The 20,945-nt window shown below is 42.7% G+C and overlaps 2 protein-coding genes across 12 annotated transcripts in view; one reads left to right on the top strand and one right to left on the bottom strand.

The window, feature by feature from the left end:
- Positions 1 to 337: 337 nt before the first annotated feature.
- LOC308195102 (uncharacterized protein) lies at positions 338 to 2,368 on the bottom strand. 2 transcript variants are annotated; one of them, XM_080591984.1, is made up of 2 exons: positions 2,012 to 2,368; positions 338 to 1,543 (listed from the first exon to the last, which is right to left on the bottom strand). In XM_080591984.1, the coding sequence occupies exons 1-2, from the start codon at positions 2,220 to 2,222 to the stop codon at positions 645 to 647; spliced, it is 1,110 nt and encodes a 369-aa protein (XP_080448110.1). In that variant the 5' UTR covers positions 2,223 to 2,368; the 3' UTR covers positions 338 to 644. The 2 variants fall into 2 exon arrangements, with proteins under 2 accessions (XP_080448110.1, XP_080448109.1); XM_080591983.1 differs by having other exon boundaries at positions 339 to 1,546.
- An 89-nt stretch (positions 2,369 to 2,457) lies between these two features.
- CHRNA9 (cholinergic receptor nicotinic alpha 9 subunit) overlaps positions 2,458 to 20,945 on the top strand; it is a 30,784-nt gene continuing 12,296 nt past the window's right edge. The window contains exons 1-8 of one of the 10 annotated variants that reach the window (XM_080591980.1): positions 2,458 to 2,600; positions 7,656 to 7,817; positions 9,120 to 9,325; positions 11,067 to 11,334; positions 17,358 to 17,452; positions 18,537 to 18,682; positions 19,467 to 19,621; positions 20,197 to 20,729. In XM_080591980.1, coding sequence (XP_080448106.1) covers positions 17,383 to 17,452; positions 18,537 to 18,682; positions 19,467 to 19,621; positions 20,197 to 20,729 — 904 coding nt within the window. In that variant the 5' untranslated portion in view covers positions 2,458 to 2,600; positions 7,656 to 7,817; positions 9,120 to 9,325; positions 11,067 to 11,334; positions 17,358 to 17,382. The other 9 variants (XM_080591975.1, XM_080591978.1, XM_080591979.1 and 6 more) reach the window with 9 other exon arrangements.

The following is a 20,945-nucleotide window of genomic DNA, read 5'->3' as shown; positions in this document are numbered from 1 at the left end:
CTTCTTGTGGTCAGTATCTGGGTCCTATACACCCTTTGAAGAGGGCTCAGTGAAGGATCTTAATTTAATAATTGTCAAGGGGCAGGCCCATGTAGATAGACTGAGACAGCAGCAGCAGCTGTTTAGGTTGAATGCAGCTGCTACAGAACTGCTGCCTGAACAACACCAACATCCCTCTCAGTGTCACAGGGAGCAGCTGAACTCCCCCCATATTCACAGCTGCCAGTCACCAGCCATCAGCTAGATTTTCTTCTCATTCCTATAGACTGCAAAAGGGATGCACACTTGTACCAAGTCCACACATCACCACTGCACTAATAGCCTTCAGCCAGGGCAGTAAAAAAGACTCAAAGGGCTCATTAAAAAAATCAGTTTAATAAAAGATTACATAAGGTCAATACACAGAACAAATATGCTAAATAGCATGCATATTAATTAGTTCACCAACCATAGCAGTTTGAAAAACAAGACACACCAGTCTCAATCATGTTGGGTGAAAAAAGTCACCTTGTACTAGTTACTCCAACCTTTCTGCAGCTTTAGAGCACTGAGACTGTACTCTGCATTGCAGAAGATAACCCTTACCACAGAAGCCCAACGGATAGCTGTAACTATGTCCTCTTCAGGATTTTCATGATTTTTCCTCACCACCTTGCTATTCTGTTAATAGCTTCATCAGAATACCCATGCCATACTGCTGTTACAACAGCCCCCAACCAGAAGGAATGCACACCATACTGGTTTGGAGGACGTCCAGCAAGTCCAAGAGCACAGCGGAAGACTGTTAGAAACTCCCTCTTCATCACAGGCCTACTATCCAAACGCACAAAGAGAGGACCCTCTCCTTGTGGCCGCACTGCCAGATAGATATGGAGAGCTTCAATAGGACACACCCACATCTCCCTAGAAAGTCCCAGTTTGATCAAAGATCTCTCTTGGTCCATATGAGGTGCATGCAAACAAAGGCTTGCACTCCCTTCAGTCAGCTGGAGATCACTCAAGTACAGGAGTTTTGGTTGTGCTACACTTTGGTCATTCACCACCATCTCTTCTATGCGGAGTGCCCCAAAAAAAGCCACAGTAAATAGGGCACGGAACAATATACACTCGTAAGGAGAGCTGCACACAGACTCCAGAGTCCCCAGGAGAGATCTTAGCACTTCAATAGTTACAGGAGAACATTTATCCTTTGAAGGGCCAGTCCTATGTTTCAACTTTAATATCATATGACAGGTAACAGGGTCCTGAAGAGGATCAGGATGATCTACCAGTCTGGAGATGAAGGACAGCCCTTCCATGTACATTATTAGTTTTGCAGGAGGCAGATCCTGGGACTCCATGGCAACCAAGAACTCTCTCACTTGGTCCACTGGAACTGGCCAAACTGCAGGCTGTGCCATGCTTTCTCTAAAGGCAAGAAAATTCTTCAGGCCCTCACAGTAGATTTGCCACTGGTGTCTATCTCTTGAGTGCTCCAGTAACAGCAGAGTCCTCAGAGGCAAAGGGCCTAAGGGCTGTATTTCAGGAACATGGCAGAGTTCACCTGCTGAAAGAAATCCACATTAGGAATAGCAAGCAAGTCAGTCTAAAAAACAACAGAAAAAAGCTTCTTCCCTTTCAGCACCCTTTGACTTTTGTTTGAACTTCTTTGGAAAACAAATAACTTCATCCCTTACAGTTTTATGACTCACTTAAATAGCCTCCAACAGCCAGAGTGCTAGTGAAGCATTAAGTTATCAATAAGCATAAGGACAGCCTGTATTTTTTCCTCTTTAAAGCAATGCCTCAAGCCTGGCAACAGACACAGCACACTACAGCAAGATTTTTGCAGTGCCAGACCCCACCAACATATGTACAGAAGCAGCAAAGCCACACACTAGGAACAAACCCATGATACACAGAGGTTCTAACAGGTTTCCAGAGCACGGTCAGACCCCACACCAGAAGCCTACCCACCGTCCACCCGCCTCAACCACCTCGTCAGCTCCCTCCCCCCCAACACCACACATACCGGCTTCCCCGACGCCACCAGACTCAGCTCCGACGATCTCCCCCGACCGGGGCCGGCCCCTCAGGCCGCACAGCAGCCGCCCCATGCCGGGCTCCCGCCGCAGCAGCGCCAGCAGCTCCCAGAAGGGCGACGCGACGACGGGCTCCACAACACCCCACATCACCAACAAAATGGCGGACCCCAAAAGAACGCATCCTCTCCGTGCCGCCATTTTATAGCACTGCCCACACCGGACAGCCAATAGCAGCGCTTCGTGCCTCCGAGTGACCAATCAGAGAAGGGCATCGCCATCCGCTCCGCGGCTATAAAAACGGCGGCGCGGGGAGTTCGTCTCAGTCTTCGTAGTGCAGCGGAGGGTTGCGGTCGGTTAGTGCCTGGCCTCCCGCTATGTCCTGCGGAGCTCGCCTGGCGGCTGGGCCTCCCGCCGCGCCATTCTGGGAGATGCTGGCGCTGCTGGCCCAGGAGCCAGGCATGGAGTGGCTGCAGCTGGGCCTCGCCGGCCAGGCGGATCCTCTGCTGTCGTGTGGGACCGCGGCGGTGGCGCATCCTGGTGTTTTGTGGCGGTGCGGAGACTGCGGTGTGGCGACTGGTGAGGGTGGCCGTGACTTGTCGGGGGGCGAAGAGCACGCGTGGTGGCTCTTGTGTGGGGAGTGGGCTGCTGAGGGAGGTGGGTGGGCTCCTGGCTGCTGCGGTTCCTGCTGGGGGCCCTTCTCTGTGCCTTGCTCGAGTCCCTCTGGGAGGCCTCCAGGGTGTTGCTCTTCCTAGCTGAGGAAATACTCTGCCATCTGGCAGGAGCGTGCTCTGTTACCTTTGCAGTGTAAGGTCTGTAGGCAACATTGGAAAGGCTGGTTTTTAAATCTTCTCTTTCCTGGTACCACTCTGTAAGTTCCTCTAGTGTTGCCATATCTACTGCCCAATATAGATCAGGTGTGTGACTTGTAGCCTTCCTCACTTCAAAGATATCTCAGCTTGTTAACAGCTCTGGGTGTAGCTGTGTGTGAAGTGAATGTCTCTAGGCAGATAAACTACTAGAGCATTGTTTTAGGTGTGTGTCACACCTAAAGTCACACATAAGCACTCTCTTTATTGCTTCTTGAGTGACATGCTTGTGCCTCTTGTCAGCATGTGCTAATATAGATCTTGTCTTGTAGGAAGGGAGTTCAGGTGTCCTGGGAAACCCTCCTTGGGACCTTGGCCTCTGAAGACATTGTCGTTGTTGGAGTGTTCAGGGGATGTTAGGCTGTGGCAAGCCTACCTCGAAGGACTGAAGAAATTCCTTGCCTTTAGGAAAGGCATGGGGATGCCTGCAGCCTGGCCGATTCCAGAGGATCAAGTTAGAGGGTTTTTGGCTGTGGAGTCTCTTTACTCATCCTCAAAGATGTTGATGTATGTGGCAGCACTGTCTTACTTGTCGAGACTGACCGGTAACCCTGATCCTCTAGAAGATGCTATAACCTGTTGCATGGTGATAGGGTTGAAACGTCAAGTGGGCATTCTGAGGGATAAATACACTCCTATAACAATTGAGGTGTTACGCTCTCTCTTAGGAGCTCTGGAGTCTGTATGTGTATCCCATTATGAATGCTTGCTGTTTCGTGCCTTGTTCACTGCAGCTTTTTTTGGGGCACTTCGAATAGGAGAGATGGTGGCAAAGCACTGTGCTGTACTGCAGCCAGAACTGCTGCACTTGAGTGACATCCAGGTGACAGAAAGCAGAGTGGTGTTTCGTCTGCGTAACTCTCCTGTTGGCCAGGAGAGACATGTCATCAGCCTCGGGCTGTCTGGGGAGCCATGGGTGTGCCCTGTCCTGTCCCTCCAGAGCTACGTGATGCTGCGTTCACCACTCGAAGGGCCGCTCTTTGTGCACACAGATAACATGCCAGTCACAAGGAGGGAGTTCCTGGCTGTGTTCCGACGGGCCCTGAGGCTGCTGGGGCTGCCTGCGGAGCGGTACGGCGTGCATTCCTTCTGGCTGGGGACTGTCCTCACTGCCGCACGCTGCGGGTATCCCGGGGAGGACATCACCCGCCTGGCGAGGTGGCCCTGCGTGATCCCAGAGAGGCCATAGCCATGGAGGCTGGGGGGGAAATAGCTCCTGACTTCTCCCCTTTCTGTAGGGGTTTAACCACATAGTTTCTAGTTGGTGGCAGTAACTTAAGTACCAATGCCTGTAATGATTTTTCTGCCTCACACCACAGTGGCTCCTGAAGTTCGCCTGCAGTTGCTGCTTACACTGTCTGTAGCCCCAGGGGTGGGGGGGTGTCAGACCCGCTGCATGTGGACCTTGTGTGCCTTGACAGCAAGTCTGCAGATGCTTTTATTTTGTGTCACTTGAATTAATAAATGCTTCCTTTTTTAAAACAGCCTGTGCTTACTAGTAATATTTTTTATGCAAAAGAAATTGTAGACTCTCTTTTTTAAGAGCAATAAATGACTAAAGTTTTAAAGAAAAACTCCTGAGAATTTAAGTTAATTACTGTAAGACAGCAAGTAGTCACATTTTTTTAAAACAAGGTATATTACAGTTTATGGCTATATGAAAAGATGTCACTAAGGTCAAAAGGTAAATATAAGTTACATTACTAGCTTAATAACAGACACCAAAGATTGAATTTAAAAAAAAAAAAACACAACAGAAACAAACATTGATATTCGTAAGATGTGTTCAAAGCACTGTCTTCTGCTTAGATGGGGGACTGAAACATTTTTGTTCAGCAAATGCTAGCTCTGAAAATATTTCATTGAATCTTCTAGCCCCAATTCTCTCTGAGCATAATTAGCCTGATCAGAATTTTAAATAGCTAAAATATCAGAGTTCACTTAACAGTTAATTATTTCCTTAGGATGTTACTTCTCCTTAATTCAGCCTGTTCGTTTTTTTCCTGAATTTTAAGGTACTTTCTTAACTTTCTTAAATTGAGGAGCCTTCAACCATAATTGTGAAGTTCGATGGCTTGAATAATTCCAGTTTTGTAGTTACGGCACTTGCAGTGGCATGGCATAGAATATATTTTTCACCCTGTGGCCAAACTGGGAAGGGCTTTGGTGGGTCAGGTGGACTCGTGGCAAGTTCAGAGAACTGCAGCAAGCTGCCTGATCGTCCTTACTGCTATCACTGCTCCAAACCTGGAATGACAGTGCTGCTAAGTAGGGTAGCTTAGTATTTTACTCTGCCCTGTGCTGCCTTTTAGCAAAGATGTGGATTACAGCGTGGGAGCTGGCTGGAATTTAATGCTGGTGTGATCGCCATGGAAATAATTAGCCATGATTTCTCAAGCCTTCTGGTTACTGGAAGTTAACACTTTGCAGGGCACCACCAGTCTGCTACTCTTTTGTTACTCTTTCCTCTCTTTACTATGAGAGCTGCATTGTGTTGAGCGTGGGACTTACTACAGTGTGGCAAGACTTCAGTGGTTAGCACCGTATCTGAGATCTTTGTTTTTAACTGTGTTTCAGTTAAAAGCTGGCTTTGTTCACTGGAAATGCTTGTTTGTACAGTAACTCCTGCATAATGTCTAACTGTAAGTAATGCCTTAACTAAGGTGGTGCTAATGCGGCATCTGCCAAGGGACTTACCCCGAGGTGCCCACTGGTTGGGCTGAGCAGAGGCTTGCTGCATACCTACCTGCATAAGGAGCTGCTTTATGTGCTCTCTGCAAGCTTTCCTAGGTGTCCAAGCTTTTTTTGCTGACCTTGGTGTATGTGATGTCCCTGGCCTGTCCCGGGTGTGCCGGCCTCAAGTACTCCGCCTTGCTGTGAAGGGTCTGTGTACGCAAGGTTTTGGTGGTGGGGCTGCAGGGCTGACATCTATAGGAAGAGATAAGAGGCTGCCTGGTTTATCTTTTGTTTCCCACTACCTGATTGTTTTAACTGGCCATAAATTAAATTTTCTCAAGTTGTCTGTTTTACCCATGGCAGTAATTAGGCGATCTCCCCATTTTTGTCCTGACCTGTGAGTGTTCTTGCTTCCATTCTTCCTGTCTTCTCCCCCTGTCCCAGTGGCAAGGGGTTTGGCTATAAGTCAGAGCTAACCCACTGCAGGCTGGTAAATCTGAGACTTGCGGGGGAAATCCCGGGATGGCTGCAAAGCACCATGGAGTAGGCAGCTCGGTTCAGCTAGTCACACAAGTCACTGTGGCTCCTTCGCGACGGTGAGGAGTTAGGAAAAGTCCTGGAAGTAATGTCATACCACAGGGCTTAAGGCAGCCCACTGGAATACCATTAAGAGCAGCTGATGTTTGATTTTATACCCTGCTAGTCCAAAAAACCCCACTGTTTTGCTTCCTGTGATGGCCTTATTGCAGAAGGTGTTTCCAGCCCCTCTGGGGGATTAGTGGCCCTGTGCCACCAGGGGCATTAAGGGGCTGAGCTGGCTGCCCTGTGCCTTGGAGAAGGGCATGATCTTAGGCAGATCAAGGCTGCCAGATGAGTGCATTTTCTTTTGGCTCCAACTGCTGGTTATGTCAATGCTTTTCCTGCAAGAGTTGACGAGGGTTTTTAGTATAAATGGTAAATGATAGGTTTGCAAAAGTTGTATAGGTGAGGATGACACAGAAGGATGCAAATCTTTATAAAAAAAAAACCACAAACACAACCTAAGCCTTGAGAGATACAGCTGAGGTTCCAGAATACAAAGGCTACTGTGGATTATTAATGCTTGTAATGTAAAGTGGAGATTAGGAAGCTATCTTCTTTTGCCCTGAGAAGGAAAGACTTGCCAGAGGATGTCTTGAGCTGAATTGACTTATTTGATAGAGGAAAAAGTAGTTTGGCATTCAGCTTTGTGTTGATTGTGAGACTTCAGCAGAGAAGTAAACTGGTGTTTTAGTTTTACTGGTGTCTGCTTCAGGGTGGCAGGAAAGACTGGTTGAAAATGAGTTGCTGCTGTCTCCTAATGATGTATTTGAAGGTGCAAAATGTGCCTGGTTTCTTCCACAGTACATAAGCTCATCTCTTCCTCTCTGTCCCCTTCTCCCCCTACTTACTGACATAGTCAGCTGGAAGCATCTGAAGGTGAGAGCTTTCTGTTCTGTTGAAAACTGAATTCCAGTGGAAGAGTATGACCTAAAATGCATGTTCCAGGGGAAGAAGAAAAGCCTGTAAGATTTTAGCCTTTTTTTTATCAAAATATGTTCAAGACAGGCAGAAATTGGTCAAGGCTTTTTAATAGGAGAAAACCTCACAAACTGTTCAGGGATGAAAAGTCCTTTGTTCCAAGTAGATGGAAGTAGCTGGTGGAACTGGGAGGTATCAAAATAAACATGGTACAAGAACAGCTCGGTGGCTATGCCTGGCTGTTCTTACTCAGTACCAGGACTCTCCCATTTAATTGACTTCGGCAATAAACGGTGCTTCTCAGCTGGGGAGATGAGAAGATATATAGTATATATGGATCTGCAGGTAAGACAGGATGGCAGTATTGATCCTAGCCCCTTTGTTGTATTGTGTATACTTTTTTTCTGAAACCTCAGAAATCTGTCTGGCTTCTGGGGAACCTGGTATTTTGCAAATAAATTCCACAACGATTGTTCTACACTACTGGAAAAATGGATGTCTGTTTTATATGTAATATTTGTCTTCAGTGTGATACATGAAGCAGAAGAGAAAAACTACCTCTGTTCTTATTTCTGTCTACATTCTGTAGCTGTCACCACAGACTTTCATTTTGTACTCCTGAAATGGAAGTGAAGTCTAGGAAGTAGCTGAAGAGGTGCTGAAGACTCAACCACAATGTCAACTTTGCTGAGTTCTCTGATCCCAGCACTGAGAAGAACAGAAATCTGTTTAAGGGACAGCCATCATAGAGGTAATTAGCTTTTCCTGCTTATCTAAAAAGTTGTCTTTTGATAGGCTGGCATATTTTTTCAGATAACAGGGTTATAAGCCTGGTGCTTGATCTATACTTGCTGGAGCTGTATGTTTGCTTTCATGTGACAATAAAACCAAGAACCTGTTTTCTTGTGAATGTTAGGAGTTTCATTGGCTTAGAATCCTAATGTGGTTATTTCAGATTTTCAGATATTTTTCCTTTTTTAACGCTTTGCTGTTTTAAAGATCCTGAATTCTTTCTTACAATGTTAATGATTTCACACTTTTTATCATGTTAAGTGTGAAAGGTTAAGCACACAGACTGCAGAAAAAGCTAAATTACTCTTGTACTAATCACTGTCTGCTGGAGGAAATTACTGTATTATGTATTACCATTGAGATACTGGTGAATCAATATTCATGTAGAAGCCTGAACTCTTTTCTACAATTTATAATTGTTATATTTAATTAGACTCTTTTCAAGAGTAAAAGAAGTGATTAATTGTATTTTGTATCTTAAGTCTTTGTACACCTGGCTGGCTTGCTGTTGATTCTCCAGATTGTGATGCTTAGATAAAATATACATTCCTTAGAATGACAGAAGTAATGTTACCCTTTAATTAGTACAGCACTAATTAATCAAGTATCAAGTGTATGTACTTGGACAGTTAAATTTTTCATTGTTGAATTATACTGCCAAGTTTATTTGTGTTCTTTGAGTAGATGAAATTTGCAAGGAAAGGCATCTTTCCATAGCTATTGCAAGTAAAATAGGAAACCTAAGTTAAATATTTGCCAGGTTTCACACCAAGGTCCCTGAGTACTTCTTGTTCTTGTGGAATGAAAACATCCCCTGCTAGTCTGGCTCTACAGCATACAGTGTCCTTTGATCCCAAAGGCCCAAGTCCAGAAAGCTAAAGATAAATAGACAAATGCCTTTCAACTTAAGGTTTTCTCTTCAGGCTTTATATAAAGTATTATTCCTGCTATAAAAACTACTGAGGGGCTTTTATGAGACTAATCTGCAAGTACAAGCAATTGCATGTTCCATATATTTTTCTTGTCTGCAACCAGCACCTGGGAAGTAGCTGGCAAAAGAAGACCTTAAAAATAATGTTATACAAAAATAAGGGCTTCCACTGATTCGTTGCTTGAAATATCCCCAAAGTGCCTTTTGCATGCCTAGATTTTTTTTTTTTGGTGACAGTGGCTTCCTTTTATAACATACATAGAAGTAATATATAGTTGTGATATAACATCTGTACATCCAGCAGTTGAAATGTTTGCTTCTGTGCTGTAGGGACTTGCTTATTTCACTACACAGCAAGGAGGACACCAGACATTCTGCAGCAGCTCACATAGCAGCACACAGGGCATGTCACGCTGGTGCTCTTGGTTTGTTTACCCTGCCCTGGCTTTCTGCTGAAGACGTTTTGTTTCATTTCATGTTCTCAGGACATACCACCTCAGAGCTTCGTAATTGCTAAGGCTGCAGAGCTGGAAGCTGTAAGTAGGCATTAAAAGTACATTTATTTTAAAGTAACTAAAGGGAAAACAGTGCTTTTTGATATAAATAGATAAAGAAGGCTCTGATTTGTGTTGTGATATGACATAATTTTGGCTGGAAGCATCAGTATAGTGCTGAGTCCACCAATCATTGCCAGCTCGCTGGGTCATGCCTTCCAATGAGATGTTGTAACGAGCGGCCAGCCTTTCTCTGAGGCTGGCTGTGTGTTCACTGTAACACAGTGCTCAGCTGTACCACTGTCATACTTAGTAGTAACTTCTAGGATTGCGGAAGATTACTGAAGGTATATAAGATTATTGGCAGAAAGGAAAGATGTAGAGAATGTGTACAAGAAACCAATGCTTTTTTTCTTTATGCATGGCTTCCCACCAGCAAATCAACCAGATCAGGTCAGTCAAAGTCCAGACCTGAACGTATCAGTCCTTACCATTGGATTCAGAGCAGCTCTCTGAAATGGCTGTGTAATATGCTGCTTTTGCCTAGAGCCCAGGAGTAAAGTAAATAAGGAATTTGTTGCTAAAACTGTTCCAGCTTCTAACAGTGTTCTTACGCTAGCTCTTTAATACTAGTTTGGGGAATTGCCTCTTGCAATTTCATATACATTTCCCAAAAGCTGTAACTGCAGGATGACTGTAGGATTGTCTGTCCTCTCATAGTTCTGCTACCTGTAGGCTGTGATGTAATCCCTCTTGCTTTTTCCCCAACATCTTGGTTCTGTGCTATTTCAGAATAAAACTCTTCATGCCCTTCATCAAGCTAAAAGGCAGCTGAGCAATTGGCAAAGATAATACTTCACAGCCCCCTGCCAATTGTTGTCAGACAAGCAGCAAATGTTTCCCAAAGCGCACAAGCCAGCCAGGTATAACGTGTGGTTATAGTAGCATTTTAATGCTAGAACACACAATTTTGGTCTTAACTACTTTTATACCCCGTAATCACCTTCTGTGGAACTTGAAAAATAGCAGTTACTAAGCACATAAGATTGAGATCAGTGTTGCAGGTTAACACTTCTGGATAGCAGATCTTTGGTTGATGGGCAAAATAAAGTTTTTCAGGCAGTTAACCAAAGAAGCACTGAGCATTTATTACATTGCACTTCGTGTAGGTTGAAAAGAATGAAGCATTATCTTGGTTTTAGATGATCACTTAGGACTTTACAGATGAAAACCAAAGGTATTCATACAGCCTTTAAGTGTGTCCTGGAGCAACTGTGTTCATGGATGCTTAAGACAAGAGGTACTGTCTTCAGCTCACGTTGGTGCTTTGTTCCCAAGATCTAAATGAGCCTGCTATGCCAGAATGAGCACAGTTGCAGGCTTTGAGTAAAACTGCAGGTTTACTACTAATCTTGTTCAAGGTGAAATTTTTTAGCTTGGTCTGTAGCATAAAGTAGCTGCGTTCATGCTAGAAGGTGCTTGCTGGAGTGGGATACTGTTATTCTTAAGCTGGTAAAACAATGAAAAGTGTAGCTTAAAACGGGTGTGCCTGGGAATCTGTATCCTGGCAATGTTGCCTAAAGTTTGAGGGACCTGTAGGGAGGCAACTTGTCCAGCCCCAAAAACTGAGCCTGTCTGGTTGCAGTGCTGCCTGTACCTCTTCTGTGACAAGTGCACAGCTAATTGGAGCATGGGACTAGAAATGCAAGAAATGTCTTTAATACTCTTCAGCCTCAGATGAAGTCTGTTCTAATTGTTGGCTTGTCTGTTCTTTCCCTCACAGGCTGTAGCATCTAAACCTAATGTGCTTGCTGGTTTGCTTACTGTGGGCATCTGGTTTTGAGCTGGCGTCTGAGTGAGCTGAGCACGACCAAGTTTTAGCATAAATGGCAGTGTGTTCTTGATGATGCAGCTTGGTCAGATTCTGTTACAGGAAAAGAAAACTGGCAGAGTCTGCGAGGAAAAGGAGTGCATCCAGCTGTTATGCATCCCTTACAAGAAGCTTCAGGTCCCTTGCTGTTGGAGATGAAGACAGAGCTGCTTTCTTTGAGGTATACCTGATCTGCCATATCAGTGACTTAACAATTTTTGGTTAGATGAGTATGGCAGAGAGGTCTGTATCTCTTTTCTGTGGGGACTCCTCTGTTTCCTGCCACTTCTGTCCTGTCAAGGTGCTTTCAAAAGGGACACTTAAGAAATCAATTGTGGTCGTATTAATATTAGTGCAAACCCAGAATAATTTGACTGAAGGTAGAGTTGCTCTGAGTTTGTGCTAGCATTCTTGTGATCGAAACTTACTTTTCAGAAAAGTAGCCAAAAAGGAAAGCCAACAAATTTTTCCCAGTTTCAGATGCTTCTTGGGAGGAAGCCTGAAGAATGAAAGTATGCACATACTGTAAGATGCTTCAATAGCTAAAACTTATAAAAAGTTGTTTTCCCTCAGAGATGAGTTGTTACTGCTTGTCTCATCCTATGTTGAGGCTTGTTAGGCACAAATAAAGCTTTTGTATTGTGATAGTTTAGAGGTTGTTCTGAATATATATATATATATTAAAGTAGGCAGCTTTGCAGTAGTTGTAATCTTGGAAATTAGTTTAATGAGCTTAGAAAACCACTCTTGGAGTGGATTGTCAAGGGAACTATTTATATTCTCAGTAAAGCAGTTTTTTCTTCCTCTAAATTCTAGAAATGTGGAGAAATTCCCTGGGTGGACTGTTATGTATGATTAGATGGAGCTGAAACAATTAGGTAATGCCAAAATTTGTGACAAAAATGTCTGCTTAGTGTCTTTCTAGATGCGTTTTACAATGTAAGCAAAACTGTATGCAACACTGGCCAAGTAGCAGGTATGAATACTGTGGTAGCAGTCATCCTGCAATTGGAATTGTTTAGATTGAAACATTATGGTCTGGTTTCTTTCTTGACTTTATTTTTGGCATCCTGCCTTTGCAGCCAGCTGCTCTGTATTAGTACACAATATTAATCTTAGCTCTTTGCAGGGAACTTGGATAAGGATACAAATGTTTAGATGTAATTTAGTTTGTGTTGCAAGGTAGATCTGAGCTCACCAGGAAAGCTGATATCTTCAGGGGGTGCTAGGGATTGCCTCTATGTAGATTCCCTTGTGTATATAATGTTTTGGTACCTCTTTTTATAAGGATGTTACTTCTGACCCTCTCCTCCACTTTGAATTTTAAAGATAAAATTTAGCTCTGAGTTAGCATCTGAAATGATGTCCGCCCTTTAGTCTACTTCAGTAAACTTCTGAGTTTATTCAGTTTTTGTGAAGTCCACCTGAGCTGATGGAATGGTGTTCTGGGGTTCCTACAGTTGTCATCTGCCTGTACCACAGTAGCTGGGGGGCTTCTTTCCACTTCTCAAGGCTGAGGTACTGTGTTGTCTTCCATGTTGCAAGAGCAATCAGGCAGAAGGTATTTGAGTCTCTCTATACCCTTATAACAGGGTAAAAAATCTCTATAATAATCCAATTTGTTTTAGAGCATCAGACTGCCTGTCTTTGTATAGAGCATAGATCCTGCAATCAGCCACTCAAAAGCATGATCTAAAGCTGGAAGTGACCCCAATGAGAGAGAGCTGTATATAAAATAGCTTTCTGACAGCTAAAGCTATAAAATAACTTTGTTCTTAACCCTGACAGCTACTGAATGCTTTGCAAGGACAATAAAGTACCTTGTCCTGGTGAAAAAGGATGAATGAGCTGCAATTTAGATCTTACTAAACAATGCAAGGCTTCTCAGGACAAAAGGTTCCTCTACTTCATGTGCTGCAAGGTGGTTGGTAGAGCTGTATGTGTAAGTGGACCAAAAATAAAATTTACTTTCAGAAAAAAATTATGAGTAACATTTAAATTAGGCTTTTCTGTTTCTGGAAAATGTGGCTAATATTCCACATCATCTCATGACCTAACATGCTGAACACTTCCTAATGTATTTCCTATCTTGTGTGTATGACAGAAGAAGAAAGTATGAATGAGTATGCTAGTTTCAGGTGGTAGGGGATTTTGAGAGAGAAGGAAGCAGGAAGCAGTAGGTGGGTTGAGAAAATGAGGTGGAGAGGAACATGCTGCATGTAAATGAAGTGCTGTATTCTGCTTCCCTGGAGCAGGCACAGTAAGGCTGTTCTACTGGCAAGAAGAGCTGCTGTTACCTGTGCTGTGTAAAGACTTTGTTTCGTCTAAGGAGAGGAGTCTTGACTCTGAGGAGTTAGTGTGCTGCTTGACCCCATCGTAAGATAATGTTCTGTAGCAAATGCTGTGAAGAATGTGAACACAACAGCTTCTGGGGAGAAAAATTGGCAGGAAGGCAAGTAGAAGCAGACTGTGAGACACTTCTTACAAACTGTGCTTAGAAACCAATCTGTTCTTCTTTATTGTTCTCTGGTGAAGGGATGGATTATAAATGGTACAGACGGCCTTGAGGCCTGTGATAATACAGTATCTGTAGCTTTTCCAGTTGGAGGCTTAAACTCTTAATGTTTTCCATGCAAAAAAGGATGAAAATACATTTAAAAAAAAAAGTCTGGAAATGTACATGTCAAAACCTCAGCTTCAGGAGCAAATAATTATTTAAGCAGGAGAGGAAAGGTATCTTTAATTGAAAGGACAAACTTCTAAAATGTTTTTAAACTTCTTTCCTGCTTTGTTTGTGGTTTGTCCAAGATAAATATTTAAAACTGGAAGTTATTAATATGAAAATACCCCCCCCACACTTTGGTCTGTCCTTAAGGTATATGCAAAGTCAAACTTACCTTACAAGGCAGTACACTGAATTCAGTTTTTTTTGATGTTTTGATTGCAACCTGTTTGTCCATACAACCATCAGAAGTTGCATGGCATGTGAGCGTCGTACAGGTTCAGTGCACTGCTGAACCCTGTTGTCCCACTGAATGTAAACATGAAAACAATGTTCTGCTGTTTATAGTCCATACATGTACTCACAAATTCAGAAGTTTGAATAAAATCATATGGAACCGGGGTTGGATGTTGTGCCTTAACTGATCTCTGCCTCAGCAGAAGCAGCCTCTGCTCTAAATATGGTTTCACATTGTGCAGTTGTTGACAGTGATTTATATTTGCTTGCACTGAGATCCTCCTGTGGCTGGCCTTGTGTATATTCGGCAGATCCAAGAGCCAGATTCAGCCATTAAGTAGTTCTGTTCCTTCTGCTTATCTTCTTTAAAAGACCATCTTTTCTTTGCTAATCTTGTATTAAATTTAAGGTAAATAATCAGCAAAATTAATCAAAGTAGATTAAAATGTGATGTGATTTTATGCAATAAACAAAGATTGAGTGTCTGAGTAAACCAGTAGGCTGGCTTAACAGGGCCATCTGCTGGTGGATGCACTCTCAGGAGGTAACTTCAGATTTCACTGGAAACAAGTCTAGTTTGGGGAGAGGTTAATGACTTGATTCTGACTTGCAAACAACCATGACTCTGAAATTATCGTTGTAAGCTGCTTTGTATTCGTGTCGGTTCCTGACTCTGTAGCAGAACTTATTACTGTAAAAATAGAGAACTGCTTGAGTATAAATTTATGCTCCATTCAAATGTTAAATGGGATGTTTCATCTGGGAGTAGCATTATCGTAGATTAAGCCACAATTTAAAACTATATTGCAAGGAAGCGTGGGTTTGTAGATGAATCTCTCAGATCATTAAATAACAAATAATGTTAATACTCTTTACACAAAATGTCTACTTAAGGGACATTTGGTTTAAAATTACAGATTAAATTTCTTATAAAAAAAAGCTGAATGGTGTGGTGTACTGATAAATCTTTTAACTCTAATATTGAAAAGGTTTTTGGATATATTTTATTATAAGCACTGCAATTAATGTAGCATCATAAGTGTCTTCTGTATGTGTGCTCGCTGTCTGCATGCCCTGTGTGTGGCAGCTCCTGGATATATTTGACTGGAAAGTACTGGTTATGATCTATTCCTTTAAAAGTTTATAATGAATAACATGAAATATGTGCATAGGAATAAACTAAATAACACATGCAAGCATGCCTCTTGTTTTCTTATTTTGAAAACCTGTGGTTTCCTTTGGAAAGGACACATTACAATAAAGGTGCAGGGTTCTTTAATATACGTGATCTTATGTGAATTACTGTGTATCAAGCTGTGCTACTCAGCAAAGCTGTATTGCTGGTGTCACTGCTCACAGGATTGTCCCCAGCCTGTGGCAGAGCGACCTTCGTATTGGTTCCTGCAGCATTTATAGCAGCACACTTAAAGCAGTGCCCTGGTCATTCCCTTGTAATTAGTAAGAAGCAGTAGCTGCTTGCTGACAAAAATGATAGACTAGGCTCAAGGTATCACCTGAGAAAGCACTGATGTGACAGTACCCCCCCAAACCCTTTTGTCTCTAACTTTTGTCACCTGACAGCGTACACCTTTTTACCCACAGAAAAAGCCAGTCATCACATGCTGCCTAAGGGCTGCTCTGACCTTCTTGACTTCTAAATTGTTTTCCATTTTTTCCGCCTTTTGACAAGTAACTGAAGTGATGGAGATGGATTTCATTACAGGTGCTTTGACTGAAATTACTTAGTGCTTACCTATTGAACTTGGCCATAAATGTCACTGATTTACAGACCCCGCTAAAGTGCAGATATTATCCAGTGACTGGTACTTGTACTGCATTTATGTTACAAGGGTTTGGTAGGAGGGGGGCTGCAGGGGTGGCCTCTGTGAGCAGAGCCCAGCAGCTGCCCCAGGTCAGATCAGAGCCACCTCCAGCTGGCTCCAAAAGGGGACCTGCTGCTGGCCTGAGCCAAGCCAGAGAGTGACCCTGGTTGGGCCTCTGGTGGAGCAGGTTTAAAAAGGTAGAACCACCACAGTGCTCTTATGTAGAAACTGTGTGTGTGAAGGGATCAATTTCCATTTAGCCAAAGGAATGCACAAGAGTAAAACAGCAGTATTTTTTGTTTGTATCTGAACTGTTCTGGAACAATTCTTTTTTTACTGGTAGTTCATTCTGTCTTTTCACCTGTCCATTTTAATGACTTTTGCTACCTGTCCTAATAGGATGGCAAAGATGTGCTGCAGCATACAATGAGGAGGGATTGGATTCATCTCTATGGAAAGGAGGAATTCACCTCCTCTTGTTTGCGAGAAAACTGTAAGAAAATGCCTGCGATGCCAGGAAACTTAACTCAGCAATATGAGGAATACAGGCAGAGCTAACAGTGAGCTGGCTATCTGGGTAGAAGGGAGGCCAGCTGTGGTATTGCTTTACAGTCACTTCTCTCCTGTGAGTCTTTTTGCTAAATGCAAGAGCTGTTCCAGTGATTCTGTAATCATTTGTAAACCCTGGTTAAGTTTACCTGGGAAATTGTACTATGTTGGGAAATAGCGTTTTATCTACAGAATCCAGTTCTGCTTCTGGTTCCTTTGCTGTGGACTGATCACGGAGTTGTCTGTGCCAGTGGAAGCTGTAGCTTGCACAGCTGTATTGTGCTTCTGCAAACCTTGCCTGTGCTGTCAGACTTGGCAGTTGCTGTAGCTGCGTATCTTACACGTGGTGTCACTTTGGTAGGTGGAAACACTTCTGTCTGCATGCGAGCAGGTAGGCTGTGGTTTTTGCTATGTGACACGTTGGATGTGTGGTGCTTGGTGTAACCACACCAACTAAAGTACTGAGGCAGATCTTACTGCCTTTTTTTTTTTTTGGTGAGGGTTCATAGGTTCACTGGACCGGTGTTGAGAAGCTATTGCTGAACATAAGGGCAGTAAAACTTGGCCCAATGAAGAAATGAGAAATGTCCAATCTGTGAAGAAACCTAATCTTATTTGTAGTGAGAAATGCAATGGAACACAGTTTTCCTGCTGATATCCCATCTGTTTGTTGTCTTGCACAGTGTTAGCTTCAAGGAGGCAGCTCTCAGGTTACGGGGAGAGGGAGGGTTCATCAGAGCCCCAGGCAGCTGCAGGAGCTGAGACCATTGCTCCAGGACACTGACAGCTGCTGAGGGAGGACTGAGTTGTTTCTAGCTGCTTATCAGTGCTGCAGCAACTTTGTGTTGCTGTGCAACTTGTGTTTTGTTACAGTTTTGGATGGTGAGAAGGTCCAGAAATGAAGAGAAAAAGTCCATCCTCCTTTTATGTCTCTCTCTGGTTGCTGTTCACAGCCGTGATGCCTCAAGGTGAGAAATACTCCTTGGTAGTTTGTGTTGTATTGGCATTTATTTTATTCAGGTAGGAGCTGGTGTCCTGATGCATCCTATGTGGTTGAGCTCCAGAAGTCCCCTTCATCTGCTTTTTTTTGTCTTACTGACGCATAGACAAAATGAATGATCATGTACAGCCAGATCCAAATGCTCCTTGTGAAGCTTTGATTTGTTAGGATTTTTTTCATCAGGAAGGTTTAGTTTGAACTCTGATAAGTCCAGGAAGTCACTGTGAGTCACCAGAGAGCAATGTCCTCCATAGCACTCGTTTCCTGTGTTGTGCCAGCTGGCATTTGCACAAGTCTTGTGAAGGTTACTGTCCTTGTCCTTTGCTTGCAGAAATGTGTGAATTTGTCTAAAGGTAATGCAGACACTGCCTAGAGAAACGGTGATGCACAAAGCAGTGTGGACCAGCAAAAGTGTGGTAAATCTGAAATTTTAGTGGAATATCTAGGAATATCATAGGAAGTCTGGATAGCAAGAAATACATGGTTTTGGGAAAGATGTTAGTCCAAGGATGTGTTCATACCTTGTGTAGTTGTCAAGTTGTGAAGAAAAGCAGCTTAGACTTCTCCCAAGTGCTGTGTTTTTGTTTTTAAAAAAAGGGCAGCGGGAGGGTAAATTCTGAAAGTAGCATGAATCTGTCAGTGCTGCGTTTAAGGAGACATCACAAGCCATTAGCCAGGGAGCAGGTTTGACTTCAGGCTTGGCTTCTAATTTTAGCTTAGCAGATGTGTGACTCTAAGCCAATAATCTCTATGCCTATGAAAGAAATCAGTAAAATAGAAGTAATGATACTTTCAAAAATGGTAGGAATCTCTGGATAGAGAGTTTTATTTTCAGTGGGTGTGAAAAGCTAAAGCTAGCTACTCATTTACTACAGGTGAATGCTGTCTTTATTTGAATAACTTCATCAGGTTTACTCTGTTTTTGCACTAAATGGTACTCTACAATATGCGAATGATAAATATAGCAAATACTGTTTGAAGCTATAGAAAAAGGCTATCTTCTGATATTGCTCAGTGCTTAATCTGATGTACTGAACAAATGTGTTATCTAGCTGTAGAATCAGCCAAAGGAAAATATGCTCACAAGCTGTTCAATGAACTGTTTGAAGACTATTCAAATGCTCTAAGACCAGTGGAAGACACAGATAAAGTGCTGAATGTTACCCTTCAGATAACATTGTCCCAAATTAAAGACATGGTGAGTAAAAATGCAGTTCTGTTTTTCTGAATATGTACAGGAGTGTGTTAACTATAAACTTGCTTGGAGTGGGAAAGCAACTTAAATTTTGTTGTGACAACTTCAGTAATGCTTCCTCACAAGGGTCATGTTCTCTGGTTCTTAATAGAATCTTATCTGATGGCAATGCTAGGATTTCCATTACATGTCTACAGACATAGCTGCTGAATTGCGAAGACTTTGTAGTTTTAGTTAGATGTTTGCATTGTAGCATCCAGGCAACTTTTGCTATTAAATAAAAAGAGCAAACACTCTTTCTAGGAAGCAATTAATTTCTTGTAAACTCCCTATTTTAGCTTTTAACTTCTTATAAATTTGGTTCAGCCAGATATGCTTTTAAGGCAAAAGAGATGTGTCTTGAAGGAGAATGGAAAATCACTTCTGATTTGTGAATCAACAAGCTTTCAGAGTTTTGGACTGAATTTTGTCAGCCGTTTGGTATTCTGAAGCTGGCAAAAGAAAACTCATGAGATATTAAGAGCCTTAGACAGCTGTGATTAAAGCTTGGGAGGGTGCAGGGAAAAAGAATCGTCCTCTGGGGGAGGAAGGCTTGGCCAAGAGAGAAATTGAATACAGAAGTCCCCTCTACGCTGTATAGTATATGTGCCTGTCTGAGGTGCTGTTGTGGCCTGTCAGCATTCTGGCCAGTTTTGAGCATTGCTTTAAAGTTACACAACAAATGCTGTCAGCATCTAAGATGTACTTTTTTCACCTTCAGCTAGAAATATTTCTATTTTTTATGCAGGATGAAAGGAACCAAATTTTGACAGCTTACTTATGGATTCGACAAAGCTGGTATGATGCGTACCTCAAATGGGACAAGGATAAATACGATGGGTTGGATTCTATCAGGATTCCAAGCAATTTGGTCTGGAGGCCAGATATTGTCCTGTATAACAAGTGAGTGGGGCTGGAGAGAATAGGCTTGAATGTGTGTATGAAAGGGGGTAGAAGGAGAAGTGACCCATGGAGCCTCAACTTTCATCAATTCACTTTGCCTTAGGAAGGGATATATTTGTTGTCTTAATGTTTGTTGTTGAACACCTAAATATTTTGCAAAAAGGCCATAGACAGGGTTGTTTGAGTATTGATCCAGCTTCCGTGGTTGCACTGGGAGTTGAACACCTCTCTCCCCCCAGCGATCTGAAGTGCTTTCTGCAGAAGTTGAAGAGCTCTAGAAGATTTTGTGCACAAGAAGGTGGTATGCAAAGGCTCCATAATTTGTCTGCTCTCCCAGGCCAGTAATGAACAGCAGATTATCATAATCTTTGAATATCCCACTGTGTCAGTGGGTACTGGTACTTGTAAATAACATAGTTAATAGTCAGTTCCTAATAAAAATCAGTGTAAATAAATAATATGGTTTCAGAAGCATGCTTTTAATCGTGTGAAGCGAGGGTCTCCTCCTGACTCTCCCCAGCCTACACGCTAAGTTGCTGCATGTCAATCCTGACTGTCACTTTTCTGTCTTTTAGGGCTGATGATGACTTTTCAGAACCAGTGAATACTAACGTTGTGTTGAGATATGATGGAAAAATCACTTGGGATGCACCTGCTATCACAAAGAGCTCATGTGTAGTGGATGTATCTTATTTTCCTTTTGACAGCCAGCAGTGCAACCTTACGTTTGGTTCCTGGACCTATAACGGTAATCAGGTAGACATCATCAATTCTCTTGATAGTGGTGACCTTTCTGACTTCATAGAAGATGTGGAATGGGAGATTCATGGCATGCCAGCGGTTAAGAATGTAATCACTTACGGCTGCTGCTCTGAGCCTTATCCAGATGTAACATTCACACTGATTTTGAAAAGGAAGTCGTCTTTCTACATATTTAATCTGTTGCTTCCTTGCATTTTGATCTCTTTCCTCGCCCCACTGGGATTCTACCTCCCTGCAGACTCTGGAGAAAAAGTGTCGCTAGGCGTTACGGTTCTTCTTGCTCTGACCGTGTTCCAGCTTATGGTTGCAGAGATCATGCCTCCCTCTGAAAACGTACCTTTGATAGGTGAGCTTTACGTGCTTTAAACGTGGCTTTATATGCTTTAAGCATTTTTTACAATGCTAATTCAATAGTCATTCATCTGATAAAGGCATACCTGAAATGAGTATGAGGTTTTACTTTAATACTTTAATCTATATTCTTATACGGTAATTGTTATCTAAATACAGAGTATCAGGGTGATTAAAATTTGGTTTCACTTGCACTTATGTTTAGCATTAT

Source organism: Anser brachyrhynchus (genome assembly GCF_964034855.1).
Source record: "Anser brachyrhynchus genome assembly, chromosome: 4".
Lineage (NCBI taxonomy): Eukaryota > Metazoa > Chordata > Aves > Anseriformes > Anatidae > Anser > Anser brachyrhynchus.
Note: the sequence above shows the minus strand (reverse complement) of the source record. Positions and strands in the feature narration are given on the sequence as shown.

Excerpts from the sequence above, each read along its gene's own strand:
- LOC308195102 (XM_080591983.1), bottom strand. The coding sequence starts at position 2,222 with ATGGCGGCACGGAGAGGATGCGTTCTTTTGGGGTCCGCCATTTTGTTG. Across the intron at positions 1,547-2,011 it reads TGGTGGCGTCGGGGAAGCCG|CAGGTGAACTCTGCCATGTT; the intron begins GTATGTGTGGTG and ends GATTTCTTTCAG.